The sequence below is a fragment of the Hyla sarda genome, chromosome 3 (genome assembly GCF_029499605.1).
Source record: "Hyla sarda isolate aHylSar1 chromosome 3, aHylSar1.hap1, whole genome shotgun sequence".
NCBI classification, from domain to species: domain Eukaryota; kingdom Metazoa; phylum Chordata; class Amphibia; order Anura; family Hylidae; genus Hyla; species Hyla sarda.
Window position 1 is genome coordinate 423,783,992 of NC_079191.1, and position 24,978 is coordinate 423,808,969.

At 43.4% G+C, this 24,978-nt stretch overlaps 1 protein-coding gene across 3 annotated transcripts in view; it reads left to right on the top strand.

Annotated features, from left to right (window-relative positions):
- The first annotated feature begins 1,908 nt into the window (after positions 1-1,908).
- The window catches only part of LOC130363065 (mitochondrial amidoxime-reducing component 1-like), a 44,601-nt gene continuing 21,531 nt past the window's right edge, over positions 1,909-24,978 (top strand). The window contains exon 1 of one of the 3 annotated variants that reach the window (XM_056568387.1): positions 1,909-2,033. In XM_056568387.1, the coding sequence (XP_056424362.1) occupies positions 1,990-2,033 (44 nt within the window). In that variant the 5' untranslated portion in view covers positions 1,909-1,989. Of the gene's footprint in view, positions 2,034-15,537; positions 15,886-15,979; positions 16,083-24,978 lie in introns of those variants that run through there. The other 2 variants (XM_056568385.1, XM_056568386.1) reach the window with 2 other exon arrangements.

A 24,978-nucleotide genomic window follows, 5' to 3' on the forward strand; every position in this document is an offset into this window, starting at 1 on the left:
GGAAGTGAGGTATAAATAGGGAGTGCACAGGTGAACACACTAATCAAGGTAATTGGAAGATTGGACCAGGCACCATCATTGGTGCACTGGCCCTTTAAATCGCAGAGACCCGGCGCGCGCGCGCCCTAGGGAGCGGGGCCGCGCACGCCGGGACAGGACCGACGGAGAGCGAGTCAGGTACGGGAGCCGGGGTGCGCATCGCGAGCGGGCGCCACCCGCATCGCGAATCGCATCCCGGCTGGAGGCGGTACCGCAGCGCACCCGGTCAGGAGATCTGACCGGGGCGGTGCAGCAACGAGGATGAGGCGAGCGCTCCGGGGAGGAACGGGGACCCGGAGCGCTCGGCGTAACAGTGGATTTGGACAGTTAATGACATGGACAGAGCTGTCATCAGAGAGAAATTCAAAAAGAAAAGAACTTCCTGTGGAGCATACAGCAGCTGATAAGTACTGGAAGGATAAAGATTTTTTATATAGAAGTAATTAACAAATCTGTTTAATTTTCTGGCACCAGTTGTTTAAAAAAAAAAAAATATATAGTTTTCCATTGGAGTACCCCTTTATTCTGTAGAGGGTTCAATTTCTCTACAGCACCACCACTGGTGAAATGAAGTACTACACATTACCCATTGATTTGTGTATTGTACGGAAGTGTCGGGTCCTCCACAGAGAGAGACACTCTTTAGCTGATGTCCGCTCTGGCTCATAGATGATGGTTCTGGCCATACACCAGTGTTTTCCAACCAGGGTGCCTCCAGCTGTTGCAAAGCTACAACTCCCAGCATGCCCGGACAGCCAAAGGCTGTCCGGGCATGCTGGGAGTTGTAGTTTTGCAACAGCCGTAGACACCCTGGTTGGGAAACACTGCCATACACATAAGGTTAATATCAATATCGGCGGGACCGGTCAATTATCTAATGTGTATGGGGGTATGCCAACTGTCCGTAAATGTATGTAGAACACATGCACGCTCATCTGTGCCGAGCGTGCATGTGCACAATGGGGTCAGATTTGGCTGCCTAAAGTGTATGGCCAGCTTAACGGTTAAAGGGCTTATCTAGGAAAAAAAAATTTTTTATATATACCAACTGGCTCCAGAAAGTTAAACAGATTTGTAAATTACTTTTTATTAAAAAAAATCTTAATCCTTTCAGTGCTTATGAGCTGCTGAAGTTGAGTTGTTCTTTTCTGTCTTAAGTGCTCTCTGATGACACCTGTCTCGGGAACTGTCCAGAGTAGAAGCGAATCCCCATAGCAAACCCCTTCTCCTCTGTGCAGTTCCCGAGACAAGCAGAGGTGTCAGCAGAGAGCACTGTTGCCAGACAGAAAAGAACAACTCAACTTCAGCAGCTGAAAATTTTTGGAAGGTTTACGATTAAGATTTTTTAATAGAAGTAATTTACAAATCTGTAAAGCCAGTTGAGAGATATAAAGTTTTTCCCTGGAATACCCCTTTAACGCCCTACAAGCCGATCTTTCGGGGACCTAGATAATACTGATTTTTTTCTTATGTTTACAAATATGACATTATGTGAAGGGGTAACTATGCCTAGTCCAATGGGGATAATACCCTCAAATTAGAAACATTTTTAAGGCATGTAATTCACTAAAATTTGTATGAGGTATAATAAAAAAAAAAGAAAAAGTTATGTGTTTTTCTAATATACTTTGCCAGTCGATATTTTCAAGATCTCTGCTTGCTGCTAGTGAATAGAAAGCTCATGTATATACAGAGGCTAAACAAACACTGACCTCGTCAGGTCCTATAGACTCACTAAAAGAGAGATTGGGGGGGATTTATCAAAACCTGACTAGAGGAAAAGTTACTGAGTTGCCCATAGCAACCAATCAGATCACTTTCACTTTCATTTTTCAGAAATGAAAGCAGCGATCTGATTGGTTGCTATGGGCAACTCAGTAACTTTTCCTCTAGTCAGGTTTTGATAAATCTCCCCCATAAAGCCCATTTACATGGCCTGTATGGGCTGCTATGGGACCCTTGTCCAGGTTGGCCCCCCATTACTTTATCTATTGGTAAGAACTGTGCAGAACTCCTCTTTCCAGGGAACTGCATTGTTTGCAAATTAATGGCGGGGGGTATTAAAGGGGTACTCCGGTGGAACTTCTGGTGCCAGAAAGTTAAACAGATTTGTAAATTAATTCTATTAAAAAAAAATCTTAATCCTTCCAGTACTTATTAGCTGCTGAATACTACATAGGAAATTATTTTCTTTTTGGAACACAGTGCTCTCTGCTGACATCACGACCACAGTGCTCTCTGCTGACATCTCTGTCCATTTTAGGAACTGTCCAGAGCAGCATATGTTTGCTACGGGGATTTTCTCCTACTCTGGACAGTTCTTAAAATGGACAGAGATGTCAGCAGAGAACACTGTGCTCGTGATGTCAGCAGAGAGCTCTGTGTTCCAAAAAAGAAAAGAATTTCCTCTGTAGTATTCAGCAGCTAATAAGTACTGGAAGGATTAAGATTTTTTTTTTTTATAGAAGTAATTTACAAATCTGTTTAACTTTCTGGCACCAGTTGATTAAAAAAAAAAATGGGGTACTCTGGGGTACTCTGCTGGAAAATAAATGTTTTCTTTTTTATATAACTGTTTATTTATAAATAAAAAAAAAATAAAAAATATTCACATTTTCACATAAATGCACAATTATAGGGAAAATGAGAAATTAAATAATAACACTAAATTAAATAAGCAAAACAATAATCCAGATACAACTGGTGCCAGAAAGTTTTATACAGATTTGTAAATTACTTCTGTTTAAAAATCTTAATCCTTCCAGTACTTATCAGCTGCTGTATGCTCCAGAGGAAGTTGTGCAGATTTGCTCCTGCTCTAGACAGTGGCAGCAGAGAGACTGGAAAGAACTACACAACTTCCTCTGGAGCATACAGCAGCTGATAAGTACTGGAAGAGTTAAGATTATTAAAATATAAATAATTTACAAATCTGTATAATTTTCTGGCACCAGTTGTTTTGAGAACATTTTTTACCCCCCTCCGGTGTACCCCTTTAATTAGGCCTATGCATTATAAACAGAGCAACTCTAATCTGCTGGATATGATCAGGACAGGTTTTGAGCCTTTCCAGGTGATCTAGTCACTAACAGAAAGCAGAGATTTTGAAAATGGCCATATAGAGTATATGAGCAGAACTTCTCATTATACAGTGAATACCTTAAGGGTACGTTCACACGGGCGGATTATCTGTGGAATTTATGCAGAATATTTGCTGAGGAAAATCCGCAGCGGATTTTCCGACCAGTGACTTCAATGGGCCTGAAGGAAAATCTGCAAATCTGTCTCTCTATTGCGGATTTTCGGCTGACCTATTGAAGTCAATGGTAGCAAAATCTGCTGCGGATTTTCCGCAGCAAATCCGCTGCAGAAATTCTGCAGGTAATCTGCACATGTGAACGTACCCTATGGCAGAGTTTCTCCAACGGAGTCCCTCCAGCTGTTGCAAAACTACAACCCCCAGCATGCCCGGACAGCCTTTGGCTGTCCGGGCATGCTGGGGGTTGTAGTTTTGCAACAGCTGATTGTTGATATCTCTTCTTTACAATGACCTCAGCCTTAGGTCTGGGTTACATGGAAACTAAATATCACAATATCATTTCAGTTGTTATCCCCTATGGACCCCAAAAAAAAAAAAAAATTGCGACGATTGCAAAAGTTTTTAGGACTTTTACACTAGTAACAGGGTCACATGACACTTTTGTAACAGTGACCTTGCATAAGCCACACAAAAAGGATTTGCATTTGCACACATTTTAACTATTGATCAGTATTTTGTCTTTTGGGGGATTTTTTATGTTTTTTTATTTTTTTTTTAGAATTTTAATCTGACTAATTGTGGAATATATGGAACATTTGTACATTTCTGGATTTTTATTTTTTTTATGAATTGCTATCCTAGGATTTATGTACATACTATGAAGCTTGTATACTATGCATACTTAAAGGGGGACTCCACTGGAAAAAAAACATTTTTTAAATCAGCTGGTGCCACAAAGTTAAACAGATTTGTAAATGACTTCTATTTAAAAATCTTAACCCTTCTACTACTTATTAGCTGCTGTATACTACAAAAGAAGTTATTTTCTTTTTGAAGTTCTTTTCTGTCTGACCGCAGTGCTCTCTGCTGACACCTCTGTCCATTTTAGGAACTGTCCAGAGTAGGAGATAATCCCCATAGCAAACCTCTCCTGCTCTGGACAGTTCCTGACATGGACAGAGGTGTCAGCAGAGAGCACTGGGGTCAAGACAAAAAAGAAATTCAAAAAGAAAAGAACTTCCTCTGTAGCATACAGAAGCTGATAAGTACTGGAAGGATTAAGATTTTTAAATAGAAGTCATTTACAAATCTGTTTAACTTTCTGGCATCAGTTGATTAAAAATCATGTTTTCCAGTGGAGTACCCCTTCAAAAGGGTATTCCAGAGAATATATATATATATATATATATATATATATATATATACATATACATATATATATATATATATATTATTTTTTTTTTTTAAATATATATATATATTTTTTTTTCTACAAAAGTTGAGAAATGTGTTAATTATTTCTGTGAAAAATGTTGTCTTCCAGTACTTAACAGCTGCTTTATGCCATGGAGGAAGTCATGTAGTCTTTTCAGTAAGACATGGTGCTCTCTGTCCATGCCAGTAACTGTCCAGAGTTACTGAGTTACAATCCCCATTGCAAACCACTCCTGCTCTGGACAGTTCCTGACACAGGCAGAGGTGGCAGCAGAGAGAATCTGACTTTAAAGACTACATGACTTCCTGCAAGGCGTACAGCAGCTGATAAGTACTGGAAGGCAGATTTTTTAAAAAATTTTTTATTTTTTTTTAAGTAATAAAAATTCACACAAATATTTATGTGTGTGTATAAATTAATTTACTAATTAATGAATTAATAAATTAATAAAAAAAAATCCCTGGAATACCTCTTTAAGTATGCATAACACTGATGCACTATGGGATATACAAAACCAAATTATTGACTCATTTGTCTATGGAAGATGGAGGTCTACAGCAACCAATCAGCTTTAGGCTGTCTGAATTTTTGCACATACATGAACGCTGTGATCTGATTGGCTGCAACGGTTAACCCCTCATTACAGTCAATAGGTCCTGTGTCCCCTCTTCATTATATAGTCGGTATTTTTGCTTTGTATATTTGTTCTGTATGTTGATAATTGAGTCTTTAAATATTGTGACACTGGAATTGTACATTGTATTCGTTCTGTGTAAATAAAGTTTTTTCCATGTTTGCTTTTGTTTTTTCAAATATTTTTATACAGCAACAAAGTAAATCGACTTATACCGAACTTACTGGGCAGTTGTCTGGTTCACGAGTCGGCTTTTAAAGGGGTTATCCTCCATAAGGTGATTTTAGTACTTACCTACCAGACAGTAATGGACATGCTTAGGAAGGATCCGTGCTTGCTTTGTCGCTAAATGGCTATGTTGTGAGATTACCATAACACTGTGGCTATTTTTATGTTAACTGGCTATTTCCTGTTGAAATTTCCTCCCTCCAACTACAAGTCCCATGATGCCTTGTTTGTAAGTGTGACGTCACTTATCTCCCACACATCAGCCACCCCACTCATTGGGGGCATTGGGGCAAAGATCACATAAGAATTGTGAGACCACCATCAAACACAGGTACAGACTCTATATTAAGAACTACACTAACTTTACAGCCCCTGTAAAACAGTCAAATAAAAAAAAAATACTGGAAAACCCCTTTAATACATCAGACTTACACACAAAGCCTTAAATGTATGGATACAACTGTAGAAAAACATAATCTGTGAGACGTATTAGGTCTATATAGGGTTTTAACCTCTAGATTGGGGGTAGTAGGCAGCCACTGATCCTGGATGGACATTCAGTACTACAAAATATACAGGAGAATGCAGTACTGATCAGGTAGAGTCAGAGGATGGATATAACTACAGGACATACAGGAGAATACAGCACTGATCAGGTACAGTCAGAGGATGGATATAACTACAGGACATACAGGAGAATACAGCACTGATCAGATACAGTCACATGATGGATATTACTACAAAACATACAGGAGAATACAGCACTGATCAGATACAGTCACAGGATGGATATTACTACAAAACATTCAGGAGAATAAAGCACTGATCAGATACAGTCACAGGATGGATATTACTAAAGAACATACAAAAGAATGCAGCACTGATCAGATACAATCAGATGATGGATATTACTACAGAACCTACAGGAGAATACAGGACTGATCAGATACAGCCACAGGATTGTTACAGCGAGCGCTCCGGTCTCTGCCTCCGGATCGGAGCGCCCGCTGCCTGCTTCTGTTGCCCCCAGTCCCCGGCGTCTCCCGGTCAGAGACACTGACCGGGAGCGTAGGTCCTATTGTCCCAGGGACGCGGCTCGCGTGGCGGCTGGCCACCGCTAACGCGCTGCACCCCCTCCTCCTTACCTGCGCTCCGGCGCGCTGCTGCTCCGTCCTCGGCATCCCGGCTCGCGCGGCCCCGCTCCTCAGGGCGCGCGCGCCATCTATGGTAAATTTAAAGGGCTAGCGCACCAATAATTGATGCGCTGGTTCCTGATTCCCCCACTGTGTCCCTGCCTATTTAAGTGTTCATCCCCTTCCTGCCCTTGCCGGATCTTTGTGCCTAGTGCCATTTTGAAAGCGTTCCTTTCTGTTGTATTTTACCTTGCCCGTTGCCGAACCCGTTGCTATTGTCTTCTCGCCTGTGAACCCTTGTCGCCTGCCCTGACCTCTGCTACGTCCAACCATGCTCCTGCTTTCTCCTTTTGTACTTCGCCTGTCTTAGCAGTCAGTGAGGTTGAGCCGCTACCGGAGGACACGACCTGGTTGCTACCGCCGCAGCAAGACCATCCCGCTTTGCGGCGGGCTCTGGTGAAAACCAGTAGCAACTTAGAACCGGTCCTCCAGTACGGTCCACGCCAATCCCTCACTGACACAGAGGATCCACCACCAGCCTGCCGAATCCTGACAAGGATGGATAGTACAGAACATACAGGAGAATACAGCACTGATCAGATAAAGTCACATGACGGATATTACTACAGAACATACAGGAGAATACAGCACTGATCAGATACAGTCATATGATGGATATTACTACAGAACATAAAGGAGAATACAGCACTGATGAGATACAGTCACATGATGGATATTACTACAAAACATACATGAGAATACAGCACTGATCAGATACAGTCACAGGATGGATATTGCTAAAGAACATACAGGAGAATACAGCACTGATCAGATACAGTCACAGGATGGATATTGCTAAAGAACATACAGGAGAATACAGCACTGATCAGATACAGTCACAGGATGGATATTACTAAAGAACATACAGGAGAATGCAGCACTGATCAGATCAGTCACAGGATGGATATTACTAAAGAACATACAGGAGAATACAGCACTGATCAGATACAGTCACATGATGGATATTACTACAAAACATACATGAGAATACAGCACTGATCAGATACAGTCACAGGATGGATATTACTACAGAACTTACAGGAGAATACAGCACTGATCAGATACAGTCACAGATAAATAAATAAATGTATTGCTATAAAGAAAGTTCCACCTATAGTGATTGCTGCCAGGGATAGTGCTTTCATTAGTAATTTTTTACAACAAATATAACGCACCCCCCACACTAAAAAAAAGAAAAAAGAATTCACTGATCTCAAATCTCAAAAGGGCATTAAAACACATATAATATATTAATACAATTGGAGAAGTTTTATTTTATTAATGATTACAAGGATTTTCCTAGAGCAAATATACCTGAAGTGATCCTGGCAGTGACCTCTGGGGGTGTTTTGTACATAGTGTCGTAACAATGTGCTCTCATAATTGGCTGTTGAGGTCATGTGATGTGCTTGTGGACGATGCAGCATTACATCTGACTTTAAGCTTCAGCTCAGTTAGTGCGGGATTTGGTGAATACTCTGCTAGTGTGCTGTTTGGTGCATACTTATAGGGCCGGCCCTACAATGGGTCCCGCTGGGTACATTGGACCCAGGCAGCACTTTCACTGGGGCGGCAAGTTGCTGCCCAAAAAAGATTTTTGATCCCTTCGCGACCCATGACGGACCTAGTCCGTCATGGTGCCACTCATGGTGTATGGAGCGGGCTTCTGACTAGAGCTCGCTCCATACCTGGCACCCTCCAGCTGATTTCAGTAGCTGGGGGCCGTCGCTAATAGCCGACATGGGGCGATCGCCGCAGCTGGCTATAACCCTTTAGATCGCCACTGTCAAAGCTGACAGCGGCGTCTAAAGGGAGATTTAAACTAGGGATCGTCAGATATCGTTTTTTTAGGGCCGATACCGATAATCGGTGGAGGTTAGGGCCGATAGCCGATAACTTATACCGATATTCCGGTATAAGTTATCGGCTATTTATCCCCCCGTGACACCGCTGCAGATCATTGATTTAAAGCGGGCGCTTTAAATCAATGCACTGCAGTGGCTTTTGCGGTGCCAGAGGCCGCCACCGCCGCTTCTCTCCCCCTACCTGTCAGGGTGGTCCGGGCCATCCATCCTTCCTGTAGTGTCCGGCGGCATTCCAGGTGGAGGGTGAACCGGTCCGGGCTGCCCTTCTTCTCCGGGGGTCCTCTTCTCCACTCCGGGCAGGCTCCGGCCTAGTAACGCAGCATAGACGCCGCTGCGCAGTGACGCCCGTGCGCAGCGACGCACCTGACGTCACGGCGTAGCGGCGTCTATGCAGCGTACTAGGCCGGAGCCTGCCCGGAGTGGAGAAGAGGACCCCCGGAGAAGAAGGGCAGCCCGGACCGGTTCACCCTCCACCCGGAATGCCGCCGGACACTACAGTAAGGAAGGATGGATGGACCGGACCAGCCCCATTACGGGTAAGTTTAATTTTTTTTTATTGACTCGGAGGGTGGGGGAGGGGCCCTACTGGGGGGCGGGGCATTATCGGCTTATCGGCAAGGTAATTGTCGATACCGATAATGCCCAAAATCGTGATTATCGGCAGATAATATCGGCCATACCGATAATCGGTCGATCCCTAATTTAAACCATCCCTGATGGTCTAGTGGGGATGGATAATCCCGCCTTGCAGCATGATATTAAGGGGAAGATCCACTGTAGAGGTAGCTGGAGGGCTTACCTCTCCTTCTGTCCTGGTCCATGACTCATCATTTGATAGATCCTGGCTGCACTAGGCTCTACTAAATGATCACAGAGCACACAGATCAATTAAGTTCTATGGAACTGTATTGATCTGTACAAGGAATCTACTTATTCCTCCTAAAAGTTGCCTCAGGGACCAATAAAGTATTAAAAAAAAAAAGTTTAAAGTTTAACCTGCCCACGTCATACCGGCCTGCCCCCAGCTGATTCCTGTAGCTGGGGGCCGGCGTTTAACCTTTAGATCGCTGCTGTATAAGCTAACAGCAGTGTCTGAAGGTGCCTGTATCCCATCCCTGATGGTTCAGTGGGGTGGATCGCCCCCCCCCCCCCCAGCACAATCGCGGGGGGAGGGATCCACTGCTGAGGTAGCATGAGGGCTTACCTCTCCCTCCACGGCGGCTCCTGCGCTCTGAATGATAAAGCCTGGCAGGGCAAGGCTTTATCAATTGAGCGCAGAGCACACAGATCAATGTTGTTTTATGAAACCATATTGATCAGTATGAGGAATCAAATGATTCCTCCTAAGGCTGGAATTCCACTTGTTTTTTTTGGGGAAAAACGCCAGTTCTGCCGCATGGCGTTTTTTCGGCAAAAAAATGCTGCCGTCAGATGTTAGCGGTAAATCAATGAGAAATCGCAAAATTCTTATTCCACTTGGCATTTTTTAAATCCTTTTGGCATTTTTTCACTTTTTTTTTTGCGTTTTTGAAGTCGTTGGTAACCGCAGCATGTTGAGCCACTGGCGTTTTTTTTTTTCAAAATCGTGGCATTTTTATCCTATAGAAGTCTATGGGAGTGAAAAAATGCCAAAAAAAACGATATGTGGGTTTTAACTTTGGCATTTTTGCAGGCGGTTTTTATTCTTTTTTGGACTTTAGTGATCCAAAAAAGTGATGGAGATACCTTTTTTAATAAAATTTCGTCCAAAGTTTTAAAACAAAATAATAAAAAAGATACAGTAGTGATGGAAAAAATTGTATCCAACAAAATGTATCTTTTTTATTACAAAATTTTTAAACAGGGATCAATTTATGTGGGCGGGGACCTAAAAATGTAGCCGACAATAATAAAAATGTAGTGTGTGTGTGTTTTTCACTTTATTTGTTTTTTTTTAAATACATTTTTTAGGTATTACTACTACTCCCAGCATGGAACACACTGTTCCATGATGGGAGGAGTAGTACCTGTACTAATTGACAGATCGTCCATTGCGATCCTCCTGTATAATTTATAGATGTGGCGGCCGCTCTTCTATGGTCCCCTGCACTGACGTATATATACACCTATTCATATTTCCCGCAGAGAGCTGTGATTGGCCAGATGGTTCCAGCCAATCACAGCTCTCTGTGGGATATAGGAATATGTGTATATATATGTCAGTGCAGGGGACCATTGAAGAGCCGCTGCATCTATACATTATACAGGAGGATCACAACGGGTGTCAGAAGTGATACCCGCTGTGATCTTTCCTTAACTGCAGGTACTACTACTCCCAACATGGAGCACACTCTGCTCCATGCTGGCTGATGTAGTACCTGCATTAATAGACAGATCGCAGCAGGTGTCAGAAGTTACACTCGCTGCGATTTGTCTATTAATGCAGATACCACAACTCCCAGCATGGAGCAGAGTGTGCTCCATGTTGGGAGTGGTAGTACTAGCAGTGAAGGACACATCACAGTGGATTTCACTACTGACATCCGCTGTGATCGTCCTGTCTATAGCAGAGATGGAGCGACTGTATACATCGCTCACATCTCTGCTCTGTACTATACTCCGGGCCGGCCACTCACTCATTGATGTTTCCCTCAGAGCTGTGATTGGCTGCAACCATCCGGCCAATCACCACTCTGGGCGGAAAATATGAATGAGTGATGAGAGCGCTGTATAGATCCGCTCCACATCTCTGCTATATTATGGACGATCGCATCGGGTGTCAGACTGAGACCCAGGGCGATATGTCTATTACTACAGGTACTACTACTCCCATCATGGAACAGTCTGTTCCATGCTGGGAGTAGTAGTACTACCTAAAAAATTTAAAAAAATAGAGAGGAAAAAATGAAACACACACACTTTAATAAACATTAAAAAATTTAGTTATAAAAAAAATTTGATTTCGTTAAATGCATTTTTTTTCCATCACTACTACATCCTTTTTTTTTTTTTTTTTCTTACCCAACAAATTTTGGGTACCAAAAAAAAAACGCCAAAAGGTGCCAAAATGCAATTCCCACACAAATGAAAAAACACCGGAAAAAACACCAGAAAAAACGCCAGACGCAGGACATTGCACTGGCGCTTTTTTCCGGCGTTTTTTCATGCGTTTTTTTTTAACCCAAAAAACGCAGGACAAAAAACAAAGTAGAAACTTAGCCTAAGGGGACTAAAACATTTTTTTTTTTTAAAGTCTAAAAAAAAGTTTAAAAACACACACACACACATTAACCCCTTCCTTATTAAAAGTTTAAATCATCCTCCTTTTCCCAAATTCCATATAAAAAAATATATAAACATAATAAAAATAAACATATGTGGTATCGCTGCGTGTGTAAATGTCCGAACTATAAAAATATATAATTAATTAAACTGCACGGTCAATGGCGTACGCACAAAAAAATTCAAAAGTCCAAAACAGCGTATTATTGGTCACTTTTTATACGATAAAAAAAAGAATAAAAAGCGATCAAAAAGTCTGATAAAAACAAAAATGGTACTGAATAAAATTTTAGATCACGGCACAAAAAATGAGCCCTCAGACCACACGCGGAAAAATAAAAAAGTTATAGGGGTCAGAAGATGACAATTTTAAATGTATTAATTTTCCTGCATGTAGTTATGATTTTTTCCAAAAGTGCGACAAAATCAAACCTATATAAGTAAGGTATCATTTTAATCGTATGGACCTACAGAATAAAGACCACATGTACTTTTTACCAAAAAATGTACTGTGTAGAAACGGAAGCCCCCAAAAGTTTCCAAAATGGTGTTTCTTCTTCAATTTTGTCGCACAATGATTTTTTTTCCCGTTTCGCCATAGATTTTTGGGTAAAAGGACTGATGTCATTACAAAGTAGAATTGGTGGCACAGAAAATAAGCCATCATATGGATTTTTAGGTGCAAAATTGAAAGAGTTATGATTTTTAAAAGGTGAGGAGGAAAAAATGAAAGTGCAAAAACAGAAAAACACTGGGTCCTTAAGGGGTTAAAAAAACAAAACACATTAACCCCTTCAATGTTAAAAATTAAAATCATAACCCTTTTCCCATATTAAAAAACATGTAAACATAATAAAAATAAACATATTAGGTATCGCCGTGTGCGTAATTGTCCAAACTATTAAAATATAATATTAATCTCATACAGTCAATGGCATAAAAGTAAAAAAAAAGTACAAAACCCCAGAATTGCGATTTTTTTTGATCATGTGTTCCTGATCTGCAATGGCATAGTACATTATTTTTTTTATTTTTTTTTGGGGGGGGGAGGGGGGGGGGGCATTTCACTCCTGCAATACACAGTTCCCGTATACGTTTTCAATTTGAAACCGTACAGAACCGTATTGAAAACCGTATGCCAAACATCAATTTTTGGTCTGGGTGAAAAAAACATATTGAAACCGTATACTTTTTTTTTCATATGGAAATCAATGGGAACTGTAGAGAACTGTATGTGAGTCTGGCTTCATCCGGTTTGCACCATACGGCTTTTGACTTTGCACATGCACAGTGCACGCCAAAAGATTTTTTTCTTGGAATTTCAATAAAACTTGTGAAACTTTATTCATAATGGAGTGAAAAGTTACAAACTTAAATGTTTTTTTTCTTAAAAAACTGATGCAACCGGACATCATTTTTCAAACCGTATACGGGTTAAAATTTGTACACACGTTTTGATACAGTTTAGTTTTGAGAAATACGTTTTTCATTAAAAACCTGATACGGGAACTGTATCGCAAAAACGTGGTGTGGACCCAGCCTAATACTGTGTAGGTCCTCCATGTGCCCCCAGCCCTAACGCATTGAGGCATGGATTCCAAATAAACACTGAGGGTGTCTAGAATTTTATTTTAGAAGTTTGCTCTAGAGCAGCTCTTTTTAGGATTTGACCCAAGGGGCCCGAGACCCACCTCCATCTCCAGAACAAGGTCCCATCTCTCTTGGAGCGACATGTCCGCACAGGCTCCATGCACTGTCTTGTCTATGACAGTGTTTAGCAACCAGGGTGTCTCCAGCTGTTGCAAAACTACAACTTTCAGTAAAAATTGCACTCCAACAACCGAATAGCGTTCCAATTCAATACTTTTTACTTCACATGTCGGTCTTCATAAGAACTACTTTTTCGTGGATACAGTACAAGAACACAATAAATATTCACCCAGTGCTTTCAGTCGCTGATACAAATACGCAGCTGTCGGTTCAACTTTCCATGCCCCAGCCGGAGCTTTATCTTGGAGTGTCCATTATAGCTGCAGCCTTGCTCGACTCTGGAACAGCGTCCGGTAGCTCGCCGGCAGGTGAGCTTGATTGGCGACGTTTCAGGATCTCTCCCTTTCTCAAGCCTAGCGTGATTACAACTCAATAACTAAACCCCAAGGCCGGAGCCGGGGTGTAAAACCCCTATTGCTTACCCCTTAAAAAATTACTTTTATTTATTATTATTAAAAGATAATTCCCAACTACAAAATAAGGTTAAAACTGACATGTTTCGCTGTGTCCGCGGCTTTCTCAAGAGGCAATGGTGGCACCATTGCCTCTTGAGAAAGCCACGGACGCGGCGAAACATGTAGAGGTGGCAATTGTGTGATCTTTTAAGCGACACCAGAGTGATCCTTACAATAGGCAGCCACTGCAGGGCTACCTAGTTACTTAAGAGGAGACTGCTCCTGCATAACAAATTCACTGTTATATTTGGATCACCTGGTTGTCAGTTTTAACCTTATTTTGTAGTTGGGAATTATCTTTTAATAATAATAATAAATAAAAGTAATTTTTTAAGGGGTAAGCAATAGGGGTTTTACACCCCGGGCTCCGGCCTTGGGGTTTAGTTATTGAGTTGATATATGGCCCCTTACTACCCTAGGGTAGTTTGCTCAGTATAGCGTGACTACACCCACCACCACAAGTTATGGACCAACAAGTCCCGCGAGATTTCACATCTCTGTCTGGTCACTGACTGTTGTTGGATCAGTCCCAACAGTCAGCGACCAGACAGAGATGTGAAATCTCGCGGGACTTGTTGGTCCATAAATTGTGGTGGTGGGTGTAATCACGCTAGGCTCGAGAAAGGGAGAGACCCTGAAACGTCGCCAATCGAGCTCACCTGCCGGCGAGCTACCGGACGCTGTTTTGGAGTCGAGCAAGGCTGCAGCCATAATGGACACTCCAAGATAAAGCTCCGGCTGGGGCATTGAACCGGCAGCTGCGTATTTGAAAGCACTGGGTGAATATTTATTGCGTTCTTGTACTGTATCCACGTACGAAAAAGTTGTTCTTATGAAGACCGACATGTGAAGTAAAAAGTATTGAATTGGAACGCTATTGGGTTGTTGGAGTGCAATTTTTACTGAAAGCTGTTATACTGAGGTGTGGTGAGGTGAGGCACATGCACGCTCGGCACAGATGAGCGTGCATGTGTTCTACATACATTTACGGACAGTTGGCATACCCCCATACACATTAGATAATTGACCGGTCCCGCCGATATTGATATTAACCTTATGTGTATGGCAGTGTTTCCCAACCAGGGTGTCTACGGCTGTTGCAAAACTACAACTCCCAGCATGCCTTTGGCTGTCCGGGCATGCTGGGAGTTGTAGTTTTGCATCAGCTGGAGGCACCCTGGTTGGGAAACACTGGTCTATGGTAACTCCTATAGACACACCACCCCATGCACAGGGAAAGATGGGGCCCTGTTTCCAGAGGTCGGACCCCCCAAAACCGCCCCCAGCGACCTGACACTTAAGGGGACTTTATCATTGGTTTTTCTCTGTTTTTGTGGTGTAGATTTGTTGCAAGATTGGTCTCAGTTGCTGTTTGGAGATTTTTCATTGTAACATTGGGGGGGAGATTTATCAAAACCCGTCCAGAGGAAAAGTTGCACAGTTGCCCATAGCAACCAATCAGATCGCTTCTTTCATTTCTGAAAAGGCCTCCTAGTGTTGTTTAGTGCTTTCTATCCTCAGTGCACTCTATGATGAACGGTTAGTGCTCTGTTTGGAGTTATCCTGTGGACTAAATGTATGAAATAGTTAAATAAGCAGAACCCAGAAGGGAAGGTCCTCCCCCCTGGGCAGAAGCCAAATTCTTGTGCCAAAACTCTTTGTTTTCCAGAGCTTAAAGCTTGGTTGTTGTCATTTCGGGGAGGTGTCCGGCACTTCCTTTGTATTTGCCATAGCTATGGAGGTCCTCACCAAGCACCGCACTCTCCTGCTCTGGGCGGCAGGACTGGGGGCGTCTGCGGCCGTCACCTGGTTCTTACGATCTAGAAGGAAAAAGAAAAGGCAGCTGAGGAGGGTGGGGGAGGTGACCCAGCTGTTCTTGTATCCTGTCAAGTCGTGTAGAGGAATCCCCCTCGAAGAAGCTGAGTGTAGAGAGTATGGACTGAGAAATGGCCACCTCAGAGACAGGTACCGAGCGTATATTACCCACCGCACCCTCGTATACACGCCCTGGGGTGGGGATCTCACGCCTGTAACTATCAAGCTGTTGCACATGCTGACATGCTGGGAGTTGTTGTTTTGCAGCAGTTGGAGTTCGACAGATTAGAGATGACTTTCCTGAGGACTAATATAATGGCCTGTTCACACTATGGAATTTCCACAAAGTAATTCCAGGCAGATTCCACTTACAGCAGCCCCCCATCCCTCCGGAATCGGTGCTTAAAGGGGTACTTCGCTGCGTAGGGGATGAGATGTCCCTCCCCCCCCAGCAGCGGGACCCCCATGATCCCCCCGCAACTGCGGTGTTCTACACAAATGCGAGGTTCCTGCAGCAGTGGTCGTGATGTCACGGCCACGCCCCTTCGTGATGTCACGCCATGGGAGGGGGCGTGTTGGCCGACATGCCCACTACCGTAGACATGAATGGAAGGGGCGTGGCGTGGCGTCACATCACGACCCCCGCGATCAGACATTTTATCCCCTATCCTCTGGATAGGGGATAAGATGTCCAGGTACGTTTAGGGTACGTTCACACGTACGCAGGATTTGATGCAAAGGATTTTCTGCTGCAGATTTCAATGTAAACTAAATGACTGAGCGCAGCTTCTAATCGGCAGTTTCAAATCCTGCGCATCAAATCTGCACAGGATCCTGTATGTGTGAACGCACCTTTAGGCACATTTTTAGAACCAGTTAATTGGAGAAAAAAAATTCCCACTGGGGTACCCCTTTAAGTTCCCTGATAAATGAGGGTCCTGACTAGAGATGAGCGAACTTACAGTAAATTTGATTCGTCACGAACTTCTCGGCTCGGCGGTTGCTGACTTTTCCTGCATAAATTAGTTCAGCTTTCCGGTGCTCCGGTGGGCTGGAAAAGGTGGATACAGTCCTAGGAAAGAGTCTCCTAGGAATGTATCCACCTTTTCCAGCCCACCGGAGCACCTGAAAGCTGAACTCATTTATGCAGGAAAAGTCATCAACTGCCGAGCCGAGAAGTTCATGACGAATCAAATTTACTGTAAGTTCACTCATCTCTAGTCCTGACCGATTAAAGTTTCACATTAGCCATACTACACTCTAGTGGACCCAGGTGGTTCCCCCAAAAATATTAGGGGAGGCTGAACCGGGGGCCCCTTATAATAATAATAAACACCTCAATTGGAATTGGTATAAACCAGATGTAATTCTTGTTCACAATGTAAAGGGGATAATCCATAGCTAAAATCCTTGCATTTCATGTGACTGCACACGGCCCCGACTATAGCACGGGGACTGAATAACATTATTGTACTGGAGGGCAAAGGTCAAATAAGACACAGGAGGCTTTATGGAAGCATGTGACCCATTTGTATTAGTATTTGCTGTGAGCTTTTGTTTTGTGTTATCAGCCATTTCAATGTAGCCATAGGCTTGCTACAGTGTCAGTCAATGGGATCCTGGCGTATATTAGGAAATATGTTCTCGTATAAACATACATTTTATCTCAAATATTTTCAGGTCTGACGCTTTTAGGTATATATAGTCTATATTATGGGCACTTTATTCTACTTGTGTGAACAGGGATTTATAATATTTTTAGTTATCCTCCAATGTGAGGAAACATTTCGGATAGTCTTGATTACAAATCCCCTGGCATTTTCTGTTTCATGTGTCTCCATGGTAACAGACTACAAACAAACCCTGTGTAGTCTGATCCAGCAGTCATATTCCCTTCTATCTGCCTAATACTCCTTGGTACAGTGGGGATCAAAAGTTTGGGCACCCCAGGTAAAAATCTGTATTAATGTGCATAAAGAAGTTAAGGAAAGATGGAAAAATCTCCAAAAGGCATCAAATTCCAGATTAGACATTCTTATTAGAGGTGCACCGAAATGGAAATTTCAGAACCGAAACGAAACCGGAAAAAAAAAAAGTCCGGCTGAAACCGATACCGAAACTGAAAATGACTTCTCCCCGTCTTCTGGTAAAATGCAGCGCTCCGCTCATTAGATTAGATTAGATTCCCCCACATTAGATTGCCAGCTCCCCCACATTAGGTCGGGAGTTCCCCCACAATAGTAGGCAGTTTCCCCACATTAACAGGCAGCTCCCCCACAATAGTAGCAGTTCCCGCACAATAGTAGGCAGCTCCCCCACATTAGGTCAGCATTTCCCCCACAATAGTAGGCAGTTTCCCCCACAATAGTAGGCAGTTCCCCCACAATATTAGGCAGCTCCCCCCAACAATATTAGGCAGCTCCCCCCACATTTGTAGGCAGCTCCCCCCCCCCCCCACAATAGTAGGCAGTTCCCCCACAATATTAGGCAGCTCCCCCCAACAATATTAGGCAGCTCCCCCCCACAATATTAGGCAGCTCCCCCCCAACAATATTAGGCAGCTCCCCCCACATTTGTAGGCAGCTCCCCCCCACATTAGGTCAGCAGTTCCCCCACAATAGTAGGCAGCTTCCCCCCACCCCACAGACATACAGCTTCCAGCCATATACAGTGTACGGCTGGAGGCTGTATGTCTGTACTGCTGCCCCCACAGTGATCCGGTCACCGCTCCTCCGGCCCGAGGTCACATCTACTACTATGGCCTATGGGCCATTGCAGTAGATGCCGGGACCGGAGGAGCGGTGACCGGAACACTCAAGAAGATGACACGCCACTGGTCACTTACCAGGCCCCAGCCAGCGCACGTTCTCCTGCGATGATCCTGCGGTCCTCCTGCGTCTCTATGGTTGTACGCACGGGACCTCAGTGACGTCCCGTGCGTACAACCATAGAGGCGGAGAAGCAAAGGATCGAAGGAGGATCGCAGGAGGACGCTGGGGAATGGTGAGTGACCGGCAGACATCCTTATGTCCCGAAAAGATTTTTCGGGACACAGGGATTTCCAGGTTAGGAATACTTCTTTTTATGTGCCCGGGCCGGCTCCCGTGTGTGGCTGCAGGCGGGGGCCAATCAGAGCATATAAAAACTAATACAGTATACTAAAAACCAGGGGGCCTCCAGCTGTTGTGAAACTACAACTCCCAGCATGCCCGGACAGACTTTGCCGGTCCGGGCATGCTGGGAGTTGTAGTTTCACAACAGCTGGAGGCCCCCTGGTTTTTAGTATACAGTATTAGTTTTTATATGCTCTGGTCAGACCCCGCCTGCAGCCACACACGGGAGACAGCCCGGGCACATAAAAAGAAGTATTCCTATCCCGGAGAGCGCACCCCCCAGATGTTGCGCCCGGTGTGGCCGCCCCCCCCTGCACCCCCCACGCTAAGCCTCTGGCACTGGCAGTCTTTGTAACTTGTGCTGTGGGCGGGTAGGGGAGGTGGGTCATTATCGGCAAATTTTTTGTTGTTTCGGCATTTCCCCAAAATAGCTATTTTCGGCCGATATGTATCAGCCGCCGATATATCGGTGCATCCCTAATTCTTATAATATGTCAACAAAAGTTAGATTTTATTTCCATCATTTACACTTTCAAAATAACAGAAAACAAAAAATGGCATCTGCAAAAGTTTGGGCACCCTGTAGAGTTAATATCTTGTACTGCCCCCTTTGGCAAGTATCACAGCTTGTAAACGCTTTTTGTAGCCAGCCAAGAGTCTTTCAATTCTTGTTTGAGGTATCTTTGCCCATTCTTCCTTACAAAAGTCTCCCAGTTCTTTGAGATTTCTAGGCTGTCTGTCATGCACTGCTCTTTTAAGGTCTATCCATAGATTTTCAATTATGTTGAGGTCAGGAGATTGTGAAGGCCATGGCAAAACCTTCAGTTTATGCCTCTTGATGTAATCCCCCGTGGATTTCGAAGTGTGTTTAGGACCAATATCCATTTGTAGAAGCCATCCTCTCTTTACCTTCTGCTTTTTCACAGATGGCATCAAGTTAGCATCCAAAATTTGCTGAAATTTTATTGAATCCATTTTTCCTTCTACTCGTGAGATGTTCCCTGTGCCACTGGCTGCAATACAACCCCAAAGCATGATTGATCCACCCCCATGCTTAACAGTTGGACAGAGGTTCTTTTCATTAAATTCTGTTGCCCTTCTCCAAACGTACCTTTGCTCATTCCGGCCAAAAAGTTACATTTTAACCTCATCGGTCCACAGAACTTGTTTCCAAAATGCATCAGGCTTGTCTATATGTTCATTTGCAAAGTTCAAACGCTGATTTTTGTGGTGAGGACGTAGAAGAGGTTTTCTTCTGATGACTCTTCCATGAAGACCATATTTGTACAAGTATCTCTTTATAGTGGAATAGTGTACCACAACTCCAGTGTCTGCCAGATCTTTCTGGAGGGATTGTGCAGTCAAACGTGGGTTTTGAATGGTTTTTCTCACATCCTGCGAGCTGTTCTGTTGGTTATTTTTCTTGGTCTTCCAGATCTTGCTTTAACTTCCACTGTTCCTGATGACTGCCATTTCTTAATTACATTCCGGACAGAGGATATTGACATCTGAAAACGTTTTGCTTTCTTCTTATAGCCTTCTCCAGCTTTGTGAGCGTCAACTATTTTCAGTTTCAGATTGCTAGACAACTGCTTAGAAGAACCCATGGTGCTGATTGTTGGGGCAAGGAAAGATGAGTCTGGGCATTTAAAACCTTTTGAGATTGACATCACCTGGTCTTCCCAGATGATGTTTGAGAACAATCCATGACACCGGCAGGTCTCAGCTTTACAAAGGGGGCAGTGCATGCTATAAATTCTGCAGGGTGCCCAAACTTTTGCAGACAACATTTTTTTGTTTTCTGTTATTTTGAAAGTGTAAATGATGGAAATAAAATCTAACTTTTGCTGACATATTATAAGAATGTCTAATCTGTAATTTGATGCCTTTTGGAGATTTTTCTATCTTTCCTTGGCTTCTTTATGCACATTAACCCCTTAAGGACCAAGGGCGTACAGGTACGCCCTTGGACCTGCTTTCCTGATATAACGCGGGGTTACACAGTAACCCCGCGTCATATCACGGCGGGCCTGGCGTCATAGTGAAGCCGGGACCCGCCTCTAATAGCGAGCAGTGCCGATCGCGGCACCGCGCGCTATTAACCCTTTAGCCTAAAAGTGAAACCGAAAGTGGCCGGCTAGCTCAGTCGGGCTGTTCGGGATAGCCGCGGCTAATCGCGGCATCCCGAACAGCTGACAGGACAGCGGGAGGGCCCCTACCTGCCTCCTCGCTGTCTGATCGCCGAATGACTGCTCAGTGCCTGAGATCCAGGCCTGAGCAGTCATGCGGCAGAATCGTTGATCACTGGTTTCTTATGAGAAACCAGTGATCAGCATAGAAGATCAGTGTGTGCAGTGTTATAGGTCCCTATGGGACCTATAACACTGCAAAAAAAAAGTGAAAAAAAAAAGTGAATAAAGATCATTTAACTCCTCCCCTATTAAAAGTTTGAATCACCCCCCTTTTCCAATAAAAAAAAAAAACACAGTGTAAATAAAAAGAAAAATGAACATATATGGTATCACCGCGTGCGGAAATGTCCGAATTATAAAAATATATCATTAATTAAACCGCTCGGTCAATGGCGTGCGCGCAAAAAAATTCCAAAGTCCAAAATAGTGCATTTTTGGTCACTTTTTATATCATTTAAAAATGAATAAAAAGCGATCAATAAGTCCTATCAATGCAAAAATTGTACCGTTAAAAACTTCAGATCACGGCGCAAAAAATGAGCCCTCATTCCGCCCCATACACAGAAAAATAAAAAAGTTATAGGGGTCAGAAGATGACAATTTTAAACGTATTAATTTTCCTGCATGTAGTTATGATTTTTTCCAGAAGTCCGAAAAAATCAAATCTATATAAGTAGGGTATCATTTTAATCGTATGGACCTACAGAATAAAGATAAGGTGTCATTTTTACCGAAAAATGTACTACGTAGAAACGGAAGCCCCCAAAATTTACAAAACTGCGTTTTTTTTTCAATTTTGTCACACAATGATTTTTTTTTCCGTTTCACCGTAGATTTTTGGGCAAAATGACTAACGTCATTACAAATTAGAATTGGTGGCGCAAAAAATAAGCCATCATATGGATTTTTAGGTGCAAAATTGAAAGACTTATGATTTTTTTAAAGGCAAGGAGCAAAAAACGAAAATGCAAAAACGGAAAAAACCCCGATCCTTAAGGGGTTAATACAAATTTTTACCTGGGGTGCCCAAACTTTTGATCCCAACTGTATATACAGTATATTCCTTAGGTTAGGGAGTGTTCACACCACGGTTCAGCCCTCTGCTGTGGGTATACATTGGCAACCTATTAAAATCAGCTGCCCACATATGAACCGGGTCATTTCTTGCATGTACAAGTCTTTTTACTTAGACTCAGAAGCAAAACCCCACATTTGAGTTAGAGTAAAAACATGTGTACATGCAGGAAATGACCCAAACCTAGTCACTATCTGATGTGAGACGGTGACAGGAATAGACTTCTGGCATCACCATTTCCCCCAAGGTACCTGTTATATGTGGAAACCAGTTATCAGGAAGTACATATCTCATCCAAAGGATGCTGGTGACATATTGGTAACCCAGAAAGAGTTAAAACCCCTGGTGAGACTTAGCTTTCTAGGGATGTTGCTAAGTCCTGTTATAGGACCTGGATTTTTACAGGATAAAAGGCAGGTTTGGTAGTGGAGCCTTTTATCCCCTTCTTAGATCACTCCAGGTTTTCAGACCGGCCCAGATCAGCACAGGTGCTGAAGATAGTCAGTCATTTAGCTCGTCACTAGATGAGAGTCAGTCTGCCAGGGAGGTTGTAATAAACCTGCACCACTGATGAGAGTTTGAATCTGGAGGTTTGCAGCTTCAAAAGGGGGCATTCTAATATGGGCCAGATACATGTTTGGTGTCTTCTTTGTTGGGTGGCTGGTAGTAAGCCACCTGCATCGGCAGGGATGATTTCTGAATAGCTAGCGTTAAATAATCGGAATTTAATTTATACTTATGCAAGATTGTAAGGGCTGTTTTTGTTTTGTGACTGAAAAATTAACATAAGAGAAGCCCTGTTAAAAAGTTACTTTTGTGTCCCTGTTTCTGACTACTCTCTGACTGGTTCTATGCAGTTAATCTTCCACACTGACTATGTCTTGGCCGTAGAAGTATATGGGGCCCTTAGCTGACTAACATACCCTCATATCTGGGCACCTGCCCTATATTTGACTATATGCACCTTTTTATATAGTAAATACAGCCTCGGTCTCTCCAAATACAGGAAGGGTTAATTTGTTGCAGTAGGTCGTGAAGGGTTAATCGCAGTATTAGGATTAAACTGAGTGAACTCGACCTCCTGTCACTCAGCAAACATGAGTCTATACACTGCGATTATACAGCCGCCAAGATAAACTCTGCCAGGCTCAGGAACTTATATATATATATATATATATATATATATATATATATATATATCTGTAGGAAACTCTGCCCTTGTCTGCCCACTACACGGCCTTGTGCATGGCTGCAACACGTATGGGTGCCCTTAGGGTCTATTCACACGGCAGAATTTACGCTTGTGGAATTTCGCCTCAAATTAAAGCCCATAGACTTCTATGGGATTCCACACTCCCATTCACATTTTGGAATTTCCGTTTGTGTGAATGGGAGGGCGGAATCCCATAGAAGTCTATGGGCTTTAATTTGAGGCGGAATTCCACAAGCGTAAATTCTGCCATGTGAATAGACCCTTATACACTATGGGGGGAATTTATCATTAGCGCAAATGCAAAATCTGGCAAATGCAAAATCTGGTGCACAAGCGTGTGGTTTTCCCAATTGTTGTGCAAAATTTATTATGTGGTGCATGTCACTTCACACATGATGCCCAGGAAGCCCCTGGATATTGCAAAAAAGGGTGAAATTTGTAAACACATTCATACGCCAGACGGTAACTGAAGTACAAAAAACTATTTTTGGGCAAGTGATATATTTAGGGCAATGACCAGGGCATCTGCTAAACACGCCGCCTGAGAGGGCACAGAAAGAAAAATGACAAAACCAGAACAGACAACAAAAAATAGCACAACATCAATGTGGCATCTCTTGGTGACTGGGTGACATCTTAGTGACTGGTAGCATCTTTTGGTGATTGGGTGGCATCTCCAGGTGACTAGGTGGTATCTCTTAGTGACTGGGTGGCAGATCTAGGCAACTAGCTTACATCTCTTGGTGACTTGTGACATCTTTTTATGACTGGGTGGAATCTCTTGGTTACTAGGTGACATCATTTGGTGACTTTGTGGCATCTCTTGGTTACTAGGTGGCATCTCTCGGTGACTGGGTGGCATCTCTTGGTGACAAGATGGCATCTCTTGGTGACTGGATGGAATCTTTTGGTGACTGGGTGGGATCTTTGGTGACTCGTAGTATCTCTTGGTGACAGGGTGACATCTCTTGGTGACTCGGGGGCATCTTTCGGTGACTGAGTGGCATCTCTTGGTGACTTGGTGGCATCTCTTCGGAACTCAGTGACATCTCTCGGTGACTGGGGGGTATCTCTTGGTGACTGGGTGGCATCTCTTGGTGACAAGATGGCATCTTTTGGTGACTGGATGGCATCTCTTGGTAACTGGATGGAATCTTTTGGTGAGTGGGTCACATCTCTTGGTGACTGGGTGGCATCTTTGTTGACTCGTAGTATCTCTTGGTGACAGGGTGACATCTCTTGGTGACTCGGTGGCATCTCTCGGTGACTGTGTGGCATCTTTTGGTGACTGGGTGGCATCTTTTGGTGAGTGGGTGACATCTCTTGGTGACTTGGTGGCATCTCTTGGCGACTTGGTGGCATCCCTCGGTGAGTGGGTTGCATCTCTTGGTGACAAGATGGCATCTCTTGTTGACTGGGTGGTATCTCTTGGGGACTAGGTGGTATCTCTTGGTGAATCAAGGGCATCTCTTGAAAACTGGGTGGCATCTCTTGTTGACTGGGTGGTATCTTTTGGTGACTTGGTGCCATCTTTTGGTGACTGGGTGGCATCTTTTGGTGACTTGGTGGCATCTCTTGGTGACTTGGTGGCATCTCTCGGTGACTGGGTTGCATCTCTTGGTGACAAGATGGCATCTCTTGAAAACTGGG